Genomic DNA, 18,493 nt, shown 5'->3' with positions numbered 1-18,493 from the left:
AGAATTGCGGTTCCGAGGAACTGCAAGAGTGGGTTTGATCAGGGGCATGGAACTCGGCCTCATCCAAGGATTCCAACGGTACCTCATTTATGAAAATCGGACATACGGGTCAAAAGTTACATGCACACACCTTCATATACACAGACAGCCCAGCCCAGCCCATTAGACATTGTCAGAGCCATATAAAGGTAGAGTTGCGACAATGGGTGTTCAAAATTCCGTTGGTCACGTGGTTTGTGTAAACCTCAACTAGTTCCCGGAAGTGATTGACAATGGATTAGAATGCATTAAATAGGCTACTATTCAATAGACAGAGCCACGATTTTGGGTAATTGACAGTAAATAAATGCATTGATATACAATATTTATAACACAGTGTAATTATTGTGTAAACTATGTAGTTATCCTACCATTACAACAATATTAAATTAAATTCCAGACCTTATATCTTAGCCTGCTATATAAGGTGACCTTTTTTCCGCCCTTTTAATATTAATTTCTGTACAAAATCAAGACGTGGGTGCAATTGCGTTTTCTAAAGAATCTCACCCCATAAGCGTATCTAAATTATCGCTATATAAAATAAATGACCTCGTACAGTGACTCGAAAAGTGAACAGTGTTTTTGAGACTGCGTGTAGCCTACAAAAGCGCATGGAGCTCCTGTGAAGCTCGTTGCAACGAGAAACTGTAACACAGCTAGTCTAACATTACTTGTTTGAGTTTTCTACCCCGCGTTTCTTCTGGTAGTCACTGATCTGAGCTAATGAGCGAATTACCTAGCCAAGCCTAGCCTATCTTCGCGGGAGAATAAAAAAAGTTTAAACGTTTTTTAATCTCCAGTGTCATGGTGGGCATTCTAAGTTAACCGTAGCATTAGGCCTACCTATTAAGTAACCCCATGGTAATGCGAGTGATCATAATAAAATATAAAACGTGACATGTAAGTCCTTCGATAAATAACCAGGCTATGAACTCATAAACATGAACAGCATTTTGTCATCGTTTGTCATTCACCGTGCGAACAGCATTAAGATGCTAGGCTAAAGAGCTTGAGATTCAGACAGGTGAACACCTGGGAACGGTGTGCATCGTGTCAGAAAATAGCAATTTGATCAGTGATCATGGATCATCAGCGCAAGCTTGGTTTGAAACTTTCTGGGGATGGGGATTTTACACGATCCTTCATCACTGGGCTAGCCATCACTGGGCTAGTGTGCCCTGCTGTGTTAATATGACCGTGCTGATGCTAACAGCTGCAGCTCCCTCAAATCTAGGTTCTCTCATGCATATTAGGCCAGCTTTTGCCAATGAAAATGAATGCAAAATTTAAAAAAAACAGTCCTGCTCCTAACTGAAGAAACGTTTACATTACCAACAATGTTAACAACAAACTCAGTTTCACTGTTGCAAGTACAAAGTTGGCTGTAAATATGCTTCGCCATATTAAATTTTAATGAACCAGCTAGCTTTGTGATAACAAAATCTTACCTTTTATGTGTTTAGTCCACTGAAAGTTATCCACATATCAAACGATTAAATCCACAGTCATGGAGGAATTGTTTTGGGGAAGCAGTTGCACTTTATCCCACTTTTGCTGCCCTTTTTAAAATTAAACCACTTAAAGAAGCCCTATGCAGGTCTGGTTATTCCTTCGCTGTTTCTGGGTTTTCGCCTGATTTGGGCTCGCATTATTCACGACATAGCTCCCCCTGCAGCTTCGGTAGCAAGTGACTGCTACGCTAAACCCCCAATAGCTAGCGAGCTAGCATCAATAAACCAAGCTAAACACATAGGGCTCACAATAAAACGGTCGAGCAAAAATCACATTACAAAAACGAAGTTCACCCAAAGGTAGGCTACTTACAATTTCAACAGCAACAAAGCCAAGTCGGAGTCAGTTTTGCAGTCTTCTTAGAAACTACAATCTGACTAAATCTGACTATATTTTCGAGTATTTCCGCCGAGTTACATCCGGATGTGTTCCGACCGTGACCAGAAAGTTGCATATTCGGTTTTTCCGCGGAGAAGCACTAGGGGGAGACGAAGCACCCACCAAACGACCCAAAAAGTGTTGTAGAACCATCAGAACGACTCTCAACCTGCATAATTAAGGTCATTTTTGCTAAAATTGTTGCATAGGGCCTCTTTAAATCCATAGCCTAGATGAGCATTGCGCATAACGTTACAACTATGTTGACATGATGGTAAAGCTAAATAATTAGTGCAAGCTTAAGCAATTAGAGCTGTGATGTCACAATCGGAATTAGAATCCTTGAACATTCCGCCATTCATTTCAATGGGGTCCAAAAACGCTGAAAAACGGGAATACCGCGAAAACTACAAGGGCCAGCGACACGAAAGTAACAAGCAAGTTACACCGGTTCGGGCTTGAATTTTTGGAGTTTGAACTGCGTCGATAGCTCAAACGGTCTAGGAGCAGTAGTTTGTCCAAAAAGTGGGTGAACGGGAATAATAAACTAGAATTGCGGTTCCGAGGAACTGCAAGAGTGGGTTTGATCAGGGGCATGGAACTCGGCCTTATCCAAGGATTCCAACGGTACCTCATTTATGAAAATCGGACATACGGGTCAAAAGTTACATGCACACACCTTCATATACACAGACAGCCCAGCCCAGCCCATTATAGCTCTGCCAGGTGGCTTAGAACTCTTCCAGGTGCAAGCTTAAGCAATTAGAGCTGTGATGTCACAATCGAAATTTGAATTCTGAACATTCCGCCATTCATTTCAATGGGCCCAAAAAACGCAGAAAAACGGGAATACCGCGAAAACGACAAGGGCCAGTGACACGAAATCAACAAGCAAGTTACACTGGTTCAGGCCTGAATTTTTGGAGTTCGAACCGCGTCGATAGCTCAAACGGTCTAGGAGCAGTAGTTCGGCCAAAAAGTGGGTGAATAGGAAGATATAATAATAAGTAAACTTAAGAAGAACAATAGTGGGCTTGCTCCGCAAGCCCACAGCATGGCTTCGCCATGCTGTGGTCTTGCTGGATCAAACCCACTAATAAAGAAATAAAGAAAACTTAAGAAGAACAATAGTGGTCTTGCTGGATCAAACCCACTAATAAGAAAACTTAAGAAGAACAATAGTGGGCTTGCTGGATCAAACCCACTAATAAATAAGAAAACTTAAGAAGAACAATAGTGGGATTGCTCCGCAAGCCCACAGCCTGGATCAAACCCACTAACAATAGTGGTCTTGCTGGATCAAACCCACTAATTCATCTAAAATGTCCCAACACATGCAGTATACTTTTTCCACACAAATTCTGCAATGAAAACATTTCTAGTTTCACACAGTAATCAAATTATACATGTACAAAGATGGAACTATTGAAAAAGAATTGCTTGTGTTTGCAATGCCTAATCTGGATCTCAGGTATACTTTGTTTACAACAAAGCATAGATTGGGTGCTGCGTGGTTCAAGCAGCTGCATCGTCCTTACCACATTCGGGTCAAAGTGCCCGCAGGGACCCGGGTTCGAATCTGACCCAAGGCCATTTCCTAATCCCAGCCCATCTCTCTCTCCCACTCATTTCTATCTATCCCTCCATCTATTTATCGTCTAAGACCAACAAAGTTTTCAGACAGTCCAAAACAAAACAGCTGCTTGGATCCCTCAAGACTGACATCATGCCTTAAGGTCCCTGGCTCATCTCCAGTTCCATTTAGAAATGTTAAAAATGCAAAAGGACAAGCATTGTTGAATTAAGCAGGATACTGTACTTTCTCATCCATGTCCACCTTTCAGAACCTCGGCAAACAGGTTCTACCAGAGGTAAATTATTGTGTACATAGAGGAAACATGCCGTTGTTTCATCCTGCACACACAGAGATCTAATTCCATGGGATGGATAATGCATACTATGCAGTGCAGTTATATGAGCATGTGCAGCTGTTGACCTATCCTTTAACACATACTGAGCTTCTGCAATATGATCAGACAAATCACACAAATTCCCTTTCGAACTAATGTTTATAGAAATACCCACAGCCTTCAGAGTCTGATGCAGGCTCTCTTCACATCTGCAAAACTCTTAGACAGTCAGCTTGCAGATTTGGTCCCATATGTGTGTACTCATGGACAGAGTGTTCCAGTGAACTGGCTTCTTAGTGGTGCCTGTGGTTTAGGAGTTTTGCAGGGTCTCCTTCTCAAACTCATGGTGGATCCAGAGCCTGCAGGGCCTCCTCCTCGTGGTTCCATCCAACAAAGAACCAAAACCTGATAGGAGGGGCTCTCTCATTGACCAGGGCTCTCTCTGCACTGTAAGACTTAAGCCAAGAGCTTGCAGAGCTCATCTAAATTTACATTTTACTTTGTATCAGGGGTAAGTCACACAGTGGTGTATGAATAAATTGACAGCTAAAGTAATATAGTGAATTCATTACATTATAAAGTAATGCACTGATTGAAAGAAATACTGCTGCTATGCCCATTGGTCTACCTTGGTATGAACTGTTCTTAAATATCAAGAAGGCTTAGCACAGGAACATGCTCTTTGCACATAGCCCCACCCATGTACGACAAAAACTTTTTTATGACAAAGTATCGATTCATATTGCAGGAATGGCAACAAACATACAGCAACTGTGACGACTCTGTTGTTAGGTGTCAGCACTGGACAGCTGAGAATCAAATACAAACACCCTGTGTAGTCATACAGCAACAACACAGCCTAATATGGTGTTTAGGTGCTAAAGGACTGGGATTTACAGTCACATGTCTTACTCACAAGGCAACAATGGGGGGGGGGGGGCATTGAACAGGGAGGGAGAAAAAAAAACATTAAGAGATTGACAGTTAAAATCCTCTAAAGGCTCCAGTCAGTGTTCTAGCCATCTTCAGTTATTTGAAGGGTAAGCAACTAGACAGCAAGAGCTTGAAGAGACAGCAGTCCTCTGTGGACAGCATTACCTCAGTTTTCTATCAAAATCAAATAGCTTTGTGTGAATTAATTAATCATGTAGTCAAAAACTTCCATTAGATAGAACTTTATTACACATATCAAATGCTAGTTTAAAAGTGACTAGACTGTGACTCCACACAGACGACTTTCTGCAGGTGGCTCCAATTACAGTGAAAACATGGCCAAAAGAATGATGTTGGCAAACTATAGAGGACGGATGCACAGAAGGGATACCTCTGCAAGAGAGAGAACTGGAGTGTAGACACTTCTACAAGTTGTGGCATCTCCTATATATGTATGCATGTGCACACTCAATATTAAGGCTTAGGGACAGGAGAAACGCATCACCTTGAACATTTTAGTAAGCCAACATTTCAGTCTTTTCTAAGGGCTTAACTGTCAGGTAAAGAGGACCACTTGTCTAACAAATAGCCAATACAAACTAATACAAATTAAATTAGGCAGTCAGACAGTATCCTAACAGCTGGAATGAAATTGTCATAGGTCTTAAAGATTATTACCAAACACAAAACCGACTACCGATTATTCTGCATTCTATGCCATAGAAACATATCACGATGAGCTCCAAAATTGACAACAGGTGAACACATGTGGACGAAGCAAGGCATTCTTCATCTGACGTCCTCGACGAACAAACTATTCTGACTAAAAAGGAAAACAAAAAGGCCTAAACTATCTTCACAAGCATATTGGCTTGTCAAGGATGTGAAGGAACAGAATAGTCAAGAGTGATAAACTTCGACGGCTTCCCTGTCATCCAAATCTGCCTGATTACTGTTGGTTTAATTAGGCTACAAAAGAAGGAAAATTGTAAAAACAGTCATTGCATATTTTAAACCATTGAGAACATTGGCATAAAACCTAACCTAGATGACCTAAACTCATTAAGTGTTTTTACAAAACGAATGAATGGAAGATAATTGGTGGGATTCAACAGATAGAGCTAAAACAGAAGGCCTATATGTCTGGGCTAAGATTAGGCTACAACAGGAGAGGTGTTACCTTTCCCACGGCAGGTAAGCTATGGACTGTCTCGTTCCGTGATTGTCTCGTGGTGGTAACCCTGTTCGAGACGGAAAGGGGTCACGCCATATTTAGCTCGCGTCATTTTTAGCCCATCCATACAGTAACATTATAGACTAACTTACCAGGCTACAGCATATAGGAAACAATCGTTTCATCCACGACACTGATTATTGGTTAGCTTACAGCTATGGGCCGCCTGACCGCTCAACAGCTTTTGCATACGATCTAGCTTGGGGATTGATTCTTTTTGTTTTAGCCCAATGCTGTCTGACTCTGAACACATTCACCACGTTGGGAAAAAGCGTCGTTTAACGGCCTATCCTTAAAGGCGACTGCGGTAAATTGCAACGGCCTATGTTTTCATCGATCCGGTTCCGCAGAATAGGACAGAAATCAAGTAGCTTTGGTTTAACGTAACAACATAGGTTACATTACGTTCATGCGGTTAGCTCTGTTTCCACACAACATGTAGCCTATCTTAAGCCTGTAAGTGCAACAATGTTTATCAACATCACACGCAAATACAATGTTTCAACGTAAGATGGAAGTAACAGTCCAAACCAACAAAGGTAATTTAGCTTAAGCCTTCAAATAGGCTACATCGACGAGTCTCTTGATAAAAATCACAGCACTCACCTTAGGGATAGTCAATGACTTGGCTTAACCTTATTTCAGATATGGAGCCAGGAACTAAATTAAACCTTCTCGCGCGTAGTCATGAAGAAAGATGATGAGCCTAACAATGCGTCGTAGATCAACGCAAATGAGTCAACTATCGATAAATCCCATTCACTGAATTCAAGAGGCGTTGGGAGGTCATGACTGAGAATACCGTGGAGCGCGGAGGGCACCACTCAGACTGCGGTGATCCGGTTCAAAAACACAGACGGAATAGTGGAGGAGGGCATCCATCCGGTTTACTCATTTACTATAATGTATGAGAAATAGCAAATGTGCTGTTTGAACTGGTCTACACATTACCTTAAAATGATTAAATCGTATTACAGGCCTATGTGAACAGGCCATGAAAACATGGCTAGCAAAAGGAAAATCAACACCCCGTCAATAGGCTACCACCGAAATAAAAACGGCCAGTGGTGAGGGGAGGAGGCGATTCTTTGCGTAACTAGGTGGAGTCGGGAATATGCTTTGGCGTACGTTGTTAGTGATAGTGGATTCATTGATTACGAGTAGCAATGAGATACCCTGGTGGCCTTTTCAAGTAATACTTTCAAAACATTTTCAAAACATTTTATGACTATTCAGACATTAAGATTCTAAAATATAGGATAGGCTTGGCCTAGCCTAGGCCCTACTGATTAGGAAGTTGCCTGTTCCCTGCAGGTGCATATAAAAACAGAATATCGTGGTAATGTAGGCTTTTTCAAAAAGTGAAATATCAATTATTCTAATCTTGATGGAGTTTACAGCTCATTGAAATAAAAAACCCAGGCCTATCTCAAAATATTAGAATAAAGAATTTATAATTCAGAAATGGTAACCTGTGAAGGGCTCTAACCAGCAAGTCAAAATACCGGTAATGGTTTCCTGAGTATTTGATCTCTGAGTCTGGGCAGGGCAATGGACTTTTTCACTATTCTGATTGTTTTAGATGCACCTGTAGGCTAGAGCAAAGAGCCCAGATTAATTGTATTAATTTATTGATTAATTTATGCTCATGTGCATTTCACAAGTCTAGATGTCTGCAGTATTCTAAAAACAATATGATTTTATTTTTGGATTGTCAGTGCCAGAGAATATTGACAGAAAATGCACATTAGAACACAATCAGGTTGACATGACTATCCCAAATGGTCTTGTCACAATTAGTCTCTAGTCACTTTATGAGAGATATGTGGCAATTTACAATAAAGAGAGAAGTGTTTTGATATCCAAGTTGAGGTTGAATAGCATTATGGATTAATGTAAAAGATTGAAAATACTATGAAAAACCCTCGGTTTAAATAATGTAGTATGTTGTTTTGGACATAAGCGTCTGCTAATTAATTTAAATATAAGCATGAGCATAAACAAACGCAACTTCCTGTGCAATCGCTGACTGTGCCTTTAATATCCATCTCAGTGAGACAGCTAAAGTTGTTGCCGCTAGTTCCACTAATAACCATTAGCTGGCACTGCTGTGTGTACCAAAGATTTTAGAGCGCTATGCTCTAGAATCTTTGGTGTGTACCATGGCATTGGGTTTTACCCTCTGTTTATCCTCAGCATAATGTTCTGCTCATTATAATTCTAGATTCATTACCGCTATAATGCAACTACTTCAACATGTACAAATTTTGTCAACATTTTACTTGGTACTCATATGTATTGTGTGTATCTATGCATTTATATGAAAATGTAATCATGGTATGTAAATTATGCAATGAAGGAGGCATACAATTAAATGAGTTTTCACTTGTGTAATAAATAAGATTTCTTTGATTGAAGAGAAACAAAAGGAAATCCTTAGCCTTACATATTAAGACGGCATACTCAAACCAGGAGGAATGTGATCAAAACCAGCATCAAGACAACACACAAATCTTCCTCAGGTACAGCTGTTGATTCAATAACTCTTAAATAATCTTCAAATGAACATAATGTGAGAATGTGAGTATGATGGCTAAAAATGCAATACAGTACCGCAGACTATGGACACTGTAACCTACCAGACAAGTGTGATGTGACAGTAAAACAGTGTCTCAAATCAGACTACCAATGTAGACACAACTCTGTTAATCCAAGTTATAGCAGGTGTATATCTGAAGTTAATTTGAGTACATCAAATTCAAATGACAAAACTAACGTTCTAACAGTAGATGGCAGTAGAGTGAGACAACCGTAACCCCAAGATAGACACATGTTTGGACAGGGGTGTTTGTTTGTTTGTGTGTGTGTGTGTGTGTGTGTGTGTGTGTGTGTGTGTGAGTGTCAGTGTACACACACATTATTTAGACAGTAGGAACTCCTCAGGCGGAGAACTGGTTTGAGTCTTGAGGTTTTATAGTTTCATCCTCTTTGTTTTTATTTGGATAACTTGCTAATGACGCGGATCAGTGCTCCATTCTCATCCTTCAGCCGCTGGTTCTCATTCTTCAGCTCTGTCCTCACCTGTAGAGAGAGAGAGAGAGAGAGAGAGAGAGGAGCATGGCTGAGGTCACAGGGAACAGAGGAACAACACTTTAATGGAATTGAGGAATTGAAACTTAGAAGAGGGAACCGAAATATGATTCAGACAATGATATCATCTAAAGCTATATTCAATTGTTTTTGCTTGAAGATGTCTGGCCATTAGTGTAATGCACCCAGAATACATTTATACGGAAAATAACTATAGGAATCGTATAGTATTTCGGGACAAAATGTTATAGTAATTTGGAATACTGTAGAGGGTAAGGATATTATAGAGGTATTACGGAATATCCTTGAAGTATTATACACTACATAACTACTATAGTAGTCTTATAGTGTTACTATTGGTCTTTTTCATAAGGGACAATGCTGAAATCTCTGAAAAACCTGTCTGCTGTAAGCCTACTGTAGATGGCTAGTATGGTGGGTTTACAAGTGCAGCTACACTTGCCAGTGTAGTGTCATTCAATGCACTGCAGTGTCTGCTGTTTAGGCCTTTGTGTGCCAGCAGTTTCCACTGGACTTGTGGCTCAGTCTACGCAATGGAGTCTGTTTTTTTCATGGATAGACAGACAGTTGTGCCTTTGTGCTTTCAGATTCTGGCACTTCATGTCACCAATGGAGTGAAGTGGGGATAGAGCTTTGTGTCCTTAGGACATTTGTTGCATCTTCACCAGGATTTACTGTGACACAGTGCAAGTGTCATTGTCTACCACACTTTCAGTCAGTCCTCTTCTTAAAAGATACAGTTGGTAGCTTAAGCTGATACTGATACTGGTGAATCATCTTCATGATTCATCATTCATCTTCCATTTACTCCCAACATTTCATGAAAATGTAACCCACTGTATTGCATTTACCTTATGATGCAATGATGAATATAACCTTTAAAATTATTTAATCACTATACTTAGCTGCTCTAATGAGCTCTAATACCTTTTGAGCAACATGAGTGTCATGCGGGTAGCTTATCAACTGTGAGACTTGCACTTTGAACTGCTACATCTGCATAACAGGAAACCATACCTTCAGCTCATCCTCCATCTCTGATATCTTTTTCTCCAGAATGTGCTTCTCCTAAAGAGATGGATGGATCAGTATCAATTATCTTCAGTGCAGAACTGAAGATAATTATCAGGTATATAGCATGCATGCACAGCTCTACTGATGTGATGTGAGGGGGATATGATTAGTGGAGTGGTGAGTCAGACCAGTGGAAGGAGTTGAAGGGAGCACTGGGCTTCAGTGTATCTAATGGATGAGGGGGTGAGTCACTGGTGCACATGAATGGCCCTATAAGCTAAGGCAAGGATTTAAGACCTATAGGAAAAATGCATACCCCTTTGTCCTTGTCCATCACGTTGGACCGCTCAGATACTTTACCCTGTTTCTGAGAAACAACATCAGCAGTGATTGTACAGTCAGAACATGTCCGTGAATTCATTTGTTTTGTATACATGATTCATTGATTCAGTGAAACTCAATTAAAGAATACAGTCTCACAATGCATTATGGAGGGAAAAAACAACTTTAAAATGTGCATTGCTTACAATGTAAATCCTTAAAATGGACACTGTAATTTCAGGGAAAATGGAGCTACCTGGTTGACTCTCTCCAGTCGTGCTTGGATCCTAGCCAGCTCCTTTTTGCTGTCATCCAGCCTGGACTTCAGTTTCTCATTGGTCTGTAAAGCCTGCTCATACATCTGCAAAAGAAAAACAAATGTTTCACATTTCAATAGACAGCAGCATGTTTTATTGTGGATTTTATATGAAGATTTAAGACATTGCAACTGGAGATGATGGTGAAAAAATGTTGAGATGACAGGAAATTGGGATCATCTGGAGCAGATATCAATTGTCGTAGTGCAGAGAATTTGCAGAGATGTTGTTTAAATATTATTTTCTACTTCATGCGGATGTAGGCTACAGGTGAAATGCAAAATTTGATGTTGTTCCTGGTCAAATGTTACACTAATTACTTGGCCAGTTTGATGAAACTTGGAAGTGAATTGATGTATTTTTTTCTGCATGTTTTAATTCCATTTTGTTTATCCTTGAGTGTGTTGGCAGTTTTTAAGCAAAGACCAGATAGTTCAAATGGAAGTGGAGCGGAGTGAAGAGGAATGCCAACGGGTGCCGACAGTCTACTGTACGAATACTGCAATTCCTTCCATGTATTCAACAAAACAGAAACCATAAAGCATTAACTATGGAAAATAAAGGGGTGAGTCACTGGGAAAGGTCCCAGGTTTCCAAAGCAATGTCCCATTATCCTGAATTTATGAAGCCAGATGACAATCGTTTTCTCCAGGGGAACAGTCAGCACGGCTAAATGTGGATTAGCGGATGGTTTAGTGATACAGTTGTCATTTTGGCCCTCACAGAATGAGTGAAATAACTGTTGGACAAACTGACTGAAGAACATGCTACATTTTGTGGTAATGTTACCTTCTTGTAGTCTTTGGGGCTGCCGTCATCTGCAGCCTGGCTTGCTCCCCTTGAGGAGTTGTCCCTTCGAGAAGAGAGAGGAGTGGGCCGTCCAGCTCCACCTGCTGAAGAGTCCAACCTGTTGCACAATCCAACGGCCCTCAGATTAGTCTTGTGGCTATTAGATCCAATGTGCAAACCTATTTGAAAGCAGTGCAACTGCATTGTGTCATTGGTGGGGAGTTTAGTTCAGACTTAGCAGCCTGTTTGAACTCAATCAAGTGATCACTCTAGCATGTCTTACTAACAGTTTTCTTGAATTTTTGGAACACATGGTGAAAAAATATTTAACATGTTGCAGGTAAAGAAGAATAAAATTGAACTTACTTTGAGTCTCTTTCATGCTAAAAAAGAAGGAAAGGAGTTATTAATAAGCAGTAAATGTTAGTCTGTAATAGTCTTCCAATAGAAATGTATACCGTCTATTCCATAACACTGAACTATGGAAATTAACAAAGGATAGCAGGTTGGTTGACTGTATTAATAAGCATACAAAGACTTTAGTGGTGACATCATGTGCAATTTAAGATTATGAGGTTTTGCTTATGTACATGGCGCTTTGGATACTAACTTCAGCATGAGTGACTACTTACACACGGTTACACACGAGAGTTGAGTGAGGAGTTATTCTGGCTTGAAATGCTGTAGTAATGTTCTTGTGTGCATTCCTATACTGTAGGTTTTGTTTGTTGTGAGGACATGGAATCACTCTGTTGGGATGCACCCTGGCTTTGCTTAACTTCAGACACTTTTTCAGTCTTATACCTCATAGTTTTCTTTGCCTCCCCCTTCTCTCTTTCTTTCTCTTTCCTTGTCCCACTCTCTCTCTCTCTCTTCTCTTTCTCCCTCCCTCTCTCTTTTTTTCTTTGTGTAAGTAATAGAGCCCCAGGAGATAACCAAACACATCCAAAAAAGGTAACAACTTCTGTAGCTGGTGGATGGTCAGAGTGCTGTTGCCTGCTCAGATTAAAGGTGTTTACAGGGCTCTGCTCCATAGACTCTCAGGGGGGAGAGCAAAAGGACTTGAGAGAGAGAGAAAGGTTTCCCTTCCAATGAGCCAACTATATTGTTACAACGTTACTTAAACCACAGAATATTCAATAACTATTTAAGGTGAACGTGTAGTCAGATATGCATCCACACAATGTTAGAATGTCTAAAAACAGCACAAAGTCATGGCTTGATGACGTTTATACAAGCTTCTACTATATTTGTACATGTTGATATTGAAATGATAAAAATAAAATGCCCTATGAGTGGTATACTCTCTTCCCGGACAGTCAAACCAGGCCTTAAAACAGTGGTTCCACAAAGCTGCTGATTGTGAATTTATATTAACCATGTCAGGCAGTTTCACAAAACCAAAAGTTATTGTACAGCTTCTGCTCCACACATCCATGCACAAACAAGGCGAATAACCATGTTCCAGTTCAGCTGCAACCCTGATTTGATCCACCTGATTACACTAATCATCTGGGGAAGTGAAATGAATGCTAAAGCCAGGTGTAATTGATGGGAGTAGGAAAGTCTTTGTCTTTGTTAAGTCGTTATGTTGCTCCATTTAATTCTTGTCTGTGTAACTTCAATAAATATAGCATGAAGTTTTCATATCTGATTAAGATTATGCTTGTTTGGCATTGCAGGCATGGCATTGCATACTAAATTTCTCAAAAACCAGATAAGTACCGGCAGTACACTTCACTGTAATATATTTAGTAATATTTCAGCAAAACAATGTAAGGTACTGTACAAAAGGAGGCTTACTTTCATGAATGCTGTTTCTTGCATGGGAAAAAGTAGAGTCAAGAAATATCCAGGCTAAGGTACCAAGAGTTACCTCATGAAGGCTAATTAATTAGGCAATCAATAAACAGCTGGTGCATGTTCAAAAAGTCTGTACCGGATTGAAGGAAATGCTTCCTTGAGGGTACCAACTACTAAACTTGAATTATAATTACTGCACTGTTTGGCACAGAATTAGATTGGGTCTTTTCCTTTCCAATAGTATATCCACTTTTGTTACAGACCAATTTCCTTCTGTATTTCTTGCTGTATAGTTTATACCCATTCTGTAGCATTAGGGAACATGGTGTTTGTCAGTGAAGAGGGTCAAAAGAATGGTTCCCTCCCCTGTGGTGATCAATCCTAATGTGGGGTTAAGTTGATGGACCATAGGCCACTGCTCTCTCTCTGGGTAATGGGCTGGCCCCAGTCAGCGTGCCTCCATGGCTGTATGTTTAGTCAGTAACTCTGTGACGTCATACATTGAGTAAAGGTGAAGGTCCAAAAGGTCCAATGTCAAAGATTTAACATTGAACTTTGCTCATACCGGATTCATACTCAGTCATATAGTGTACTTAGTTGGTTGGCACGCTTACAGCTACGGAGGGGACTAACCGTGTGTTTTTCCCAGTGAAAATGTCATCAATTCCACATCATTCACGTCATGTGGGAATTAGAGGTAGGAAACTAGGGCTAGATTTTGCTAACCGAGTTTCCCAATTAGGGGCATTGTCACTTTTGTTGTCACGTTGTAGTTCGTTTGTAGTCCATGTGGCCTTTCATGTCCAACAGTTTTAATGTGAACTTGGGAATTTGTCGTTTTTGTCACTTGAAAGCTGTATATCTTTCTTCCACAAGCGTCTTACACTATATTTTTAAGCAAATACAGTTGTTTATTTAAGATTAGTGAGCGTATGTTTTAACCTTTGTTGTGGCATCCATGTTTTTCACATATTCCGACGGCAAAGCACATGAACACTTGCGGTGGGAAAAAAAAACGTAATCACGGGGGGCGGTCCTTGTCATTCCCAGATGCCATGAATGCACTGTAATGATGGGGTAAAGTGGAATACATCCATATGCTGTAATATTTACACATGGTAGGTTTGCTTTCAGTTTGTCAGATACTGTACGTAGGTTTGCTTTCAGTTTGTCAGATACTTTGTACGTTACACTTTAATGAACAAATATGGGCATACAGCCAAAAACTGGCAGGTAGACTCATAGGACCATGTAAACCAAAAACATATGTGAGTTTGTCACACCCCAGAGAAAGGTGTCATTAACCACCCAGACAAATCTGAATGAATAAAAACATTGCCAAGCATATTGAATTACATTTCAAAATCAGACTTTGGTGGTTTAAGGATCTTAAAATGCTGGCCTGTAGGTAAGATATATCTAGAGGATGTGCATGGCAAGCAGCCTGCAAAGTTGAACAGTGAACATGAAAGTTCTCTGTTGTAGCCTGACTCAGTCATAGAGGTGAAAAACTCCAACCACACATTTGATCCAACTGTTCACTAAACCAGCTGATCCTAATTGGCACAACTCTTCAGCCAGTAAAACAGCTAATTATCGATATCACCTGTGTTAAGTGCACAGGCAGAAGAATCCATGGCACTACTTTTTGGAGTTTGTCCACCTGCTAACTCAACTCAAGAAATGCTAAATGGGGAACTCCTCTCATCATCAATCAATAGCCTTTTTCAGAGCCACCCAAACAAACAAAGCACAAAAAAGATCATGGTCAATGGTCAAACTCCACACATCAGTTCCACACACAATATTTTCCTGCTTTTTTTTAACCTATACAGTGTGTTTTCAAACAAATTTCTGATTTTGGTTTACAGGATTTTTAAAGTGCTGCATGGGCAAAAATAAACTGTTGCACATGCTTTCAACGTCTCTATCCATGTAGAGTCACTGTTGGAAGGTTTTACGATGGCACTTGGACTGTCCACATTACCTTGCTAATGGAGTGGAAGTGGGCAGGGAGAAGGTGTAGGAGGTGGTTGTAAAATGGTGTGTGCATGATAGATCCAGCTAAAATCCTTCACAAATGCAAGCTAAGAATAAAAAGTTTTGTTCAATATGCCATGTTTCCATTTAAATAAATCTTGTTGGGGCCCCTGATGTCCCAAAGCCACCTAGACACCAGAAGTGCCACACAAGCTTGTGTAGTTGTCAAGCAAAAAGGGAAAGAAAGGGATTTAAAGACCCCTGAACAACCCTTAGCCAGTCTGGAAGAATGGTTTGTCCATGACAAGAAAATTGAAGCGTGAGGTCAAGACACAACAATAAAACTCAAAATTATTTTCTAACAGCAAGGCTCTGGCTCACTGGTTATCCTCAGATATTGGTTTGGACACTGGACCGCGTCCTTCCTGACAAATCGGGCCTAGAGTTAACACTGGCTACCTCACGGCCTAATGCCTGTTATGTAGGCTAGCATGTGGATCTCAAGGATGCAGGACAAATTGGTGGGTCGGGAAGTGTTCTGAAAACCTTGGGCCTGGCTATGTGGGCAGAAAACCTTGAGAAATATATCACAGGACGCATGTGCTGCATACATGTTCTAGGTCGTGAGTTTACACAGGGCTTGTGACAGTCTCATTAGAACATCTGGTACTGGCAGTAATAATTTTAGGGGAAAGGGGACACAATGACAGTTAAAAAGATGGAAAATGGAGAGCAGATTTTGTTTTATGCAAGACCACCTGCTGGCTTTTCTCTCTGGATTGGGGCCAGCAGACCCGATTTTCTAATTATGCTCTCCACAACCAAGTATGGCAGTCATATGGCTTGGCACACATCCTCAGGGAGAGAATAACAGCTTATCTTTGGCTGGAAAAAAGAATATGTGTATGTGGAGTGACCACCACTCACTCACACAGAGACACACACGTACACACACACACACACACACATACTCCAAAGCAAGACTGTAACAAAAATTCCCCCCTGAGTGTGAGGTTCACTGGATGCCGACCCATCATCATGTTGACAGCCTTAACACTAAGCCTCCTGTAATTTTAGTAAGCTGTCATAGCAAGTTTGCCTAACAATACTACTCTTGTGGTTTTCTCTGTCTGCAGAATAAATCTGTTCGTTCGGCTCTCTTTGTGTTTGGTCATCTTCAGCCTGGGCCTTTCCTCGCAAAAAACCTCTGTCCCCCTCTGAACAGCATATGGGAAGTGTTCAGGGCTGTCATGTTGGCCTGGCTTGTGCTTCCCAGTGGAAAAAATGAGTGTGTCCCAGCGGAGCGGGGCAGGAATACAGCACTGTAAACACTCGGACAGCGTTCCCATGCAGCCTCTCCAGGCCTGCTCGTCCTCTCCTTGCAGTCTCCTGTTCCCCTGTCACAGCTCGCATAAACACTGGGAATGTCTCTTTGGAGGCACACTGCTTCAGAATATATGAAAAGAATATGTATATGGCATAACCATATAAGTAAGACTAGCTTGAGATGGGGTTTTAAATGTCCTGTTGATCATCTGAATCAGCTGGTCAGAGGAAAGCTGTTTGTTTTTATTTGGAAATACTTTGAGGAGAGGTTTTTTGTGTGTCTTGTGTTGAGAGACTTAAAGCAAAGACTGATAAGTGTTTTGGTGATTTGAGCTGCTGTGAAGTTCCTTTTGAACATTGCCCTGAGGGGATGCTTCCTCTTATTTCAGTGAAATACAATGTACTTGTGGGTTATCGATTGTGCTAATCTCATTTCCCTCCTCTCTTATCTTTCACTCTCTCTCTCTCTCTCTCACACACACACACACACACACACACACACACACACACACACTGAGCATGTGGGGGGGGGTTGTTGAAACAGGGTATGATTTACACTGTAATTAGTTTTACTGATAAATGTCAGGTCACACAACTCAAATCAAACGATCAAACCATTGTCTTTTTTTTCAGTTTTACAAGCTCATGTCTGATCACTGTCATATCTACATCCCTTATGGGAATTCATTGTATGCAAAATAAGGAACTGTGAAAGATAACAATGTCTTGATCAGAAAATAACTTTTCTCAGTCATTTTGATGACCGATCACATGAGGCAAAGGCAAAACCTGAAGTTTAGTTGAACTATGTCAATTTCATACGAGCTAGATTTATGGTGTGCAGCACATCTTACTGGCATGAGCGTAAGATCAACATCTAGAATGTTAACAGACATTGTGGACACTTAAAGTCGCATCCTCTATTTTTATTAATTTTAATATCTTCCATCGTAGTGAAGTCTACGCTTCATTGAGGCCTATGAATGAACCTTGAATGAATGAATAAACTCTTTGATTTCACTTGCTTTGAGTAAATATGAATAAAATCCTTTGCGTTGATGCATGGCTAAACATATTGCCTGTAAGTCTACTGTATAAAGTCAGTGCTATGCATGCATCATTGATGTTGAATTATTGAATTGTAAAAGCACATCTCTTACCCTGCTTGCTCTGCTGCTTGAGGAGGGAGGCAGGTCGGATGGGGTCCTCCGTGCGCGAGCCTGCTCCCTGCTGCTGGAGGAGAGAGTAGACATGGCTGTGTGGGTCAGGCGAGGGAGGCGTGCGTCTCTTGCATGGCCTAGGAAACGCTTGGTGGGAGATCAGCCAAAGGGCGTGAGTCAGAGGCAATGTCCTGAGCACAGCTCCGCTGGAACGATGCAGCAGCAGCAGCAGTGGTGGGAGTCAGTCAGGAGTAGAGATGAGCCAGAGGTCCTGCTGCTTGGCTCCAGAGGGGACTACTGGTTCCACATCTCAGAGCCCTGCCCTGCCTACCACCTTTCAGCCTCATATCTTCCTGCCCCCTTTTCTCTTCCTCCTTCCCCTTCGTAGTCTACTGTATGTCCGCCCCTCTCTCTCTGGCTCTCTCTCACCCTCTCTGCTGTACAAGTGTATAACCATACTACCATCCCCCCAATCCCCACTCAGTGAGTAAGTTACACACACACTCCCACTCATCCACTCACTCACTCAGTCTCATCCACACATGATTACATAAAACATCCTCCTTGTTAGCAATTTTCACTTGCTCTATCTCCTGACCATGAAGCAGGACTGGGGTTATGAAACTAAAATGTCGCGTTAGAGGCGGATGTAATTGTCTGTGT

The 18,493-nt window shown here is 41.0% G+C and overlaps 2 protein-coding genes across 3 annotated transcripts in view; both read right to left on the bottom strand.

Moving 5' to 3' along the window:
• LOC143104743 (proto-oncogene tyrosine-protein kinase Src-like) overlaps positions 1 to 7,045 on the bottom strand; it is a 28,639-nt gene extending 21,594 nt beyond the window's left edge. The window contains exon 1 of the mRNA XM_076269015.1: positions 6,616 to 7,045. The gene's annotated coding sequence lies outside the window, so the exon portion shown is untranslated. The remainder of the gene's footprint in view (positions 1 to 6,615) is intronic.
• Positions 7,046 to 8,384: 1,339 nt separating this feature from the next.
• On the bottom strand, positions 8,385 to 18,221 carry LOC143104443 (protein phosphatase 1 regulatory subunit 12B-like). Of its 2 annotated transcripts, XM_076268513.1 has the most exons (7): positions 17,831 to 18,220; positions 11,928 to 11,944; positions 11,562 to 11,679; positions 10,712 to 10,816; positions 10,451 to 10,501; positions 10,138 to 10,188; positions 8,385 to 9,090 (listed from the first exon to the last, which is right to left on the bottom strand). In XM_076268513.1, the coding sequence occupies exons 1-7, from the start codon at positions 17,921 to 17,923 to the stop codon at positions 9,004 to 9,006; spliced, it is 522 nt and encodes a 173-aa protein (XP_076124628.1). In that variant the 5' UTR covers positions 17,924 to 18,220; the 3' UTR covers positions 8,385 to 9,003. The 2 variants fall into 2 exon arrangements, with proteins under 2 accessions (XP_076124628.1, XP_076124629.1); XM_076268514.1 differs by lacking the exon at positions 10,138 to 10,188 and having other exon boundaries at positions 17,831 to 18,221.
• Positions 18,222 to 18,493: the final 272 nt, after the last annotated feature.

This window comes from Alosa pseudoharengus, unplaced genomic scaffold, assembly GCF_046254945.1.
Source record: "Alosa pseudoharengus isolate Yale_2024_CS ecotype anadromous, Long Island Sound unplaced genomic scaffold, YU_APseudo_1.1 YU_APseudo_1.1_scf_5, whole genome shotgun sequence".
NCBI classification, from domain to species: Eukaryota; Metazoa; Chordata; class Actinopteri; order Clupeiformes; family Clupeidae; genus Alosa; species Alosa pseudoharengus.
The sequence above is the reverse complement of the archived record's forward strand: the minus strand, read 5'-3'. Positions and strand labels throughout refer to the sequence as shown.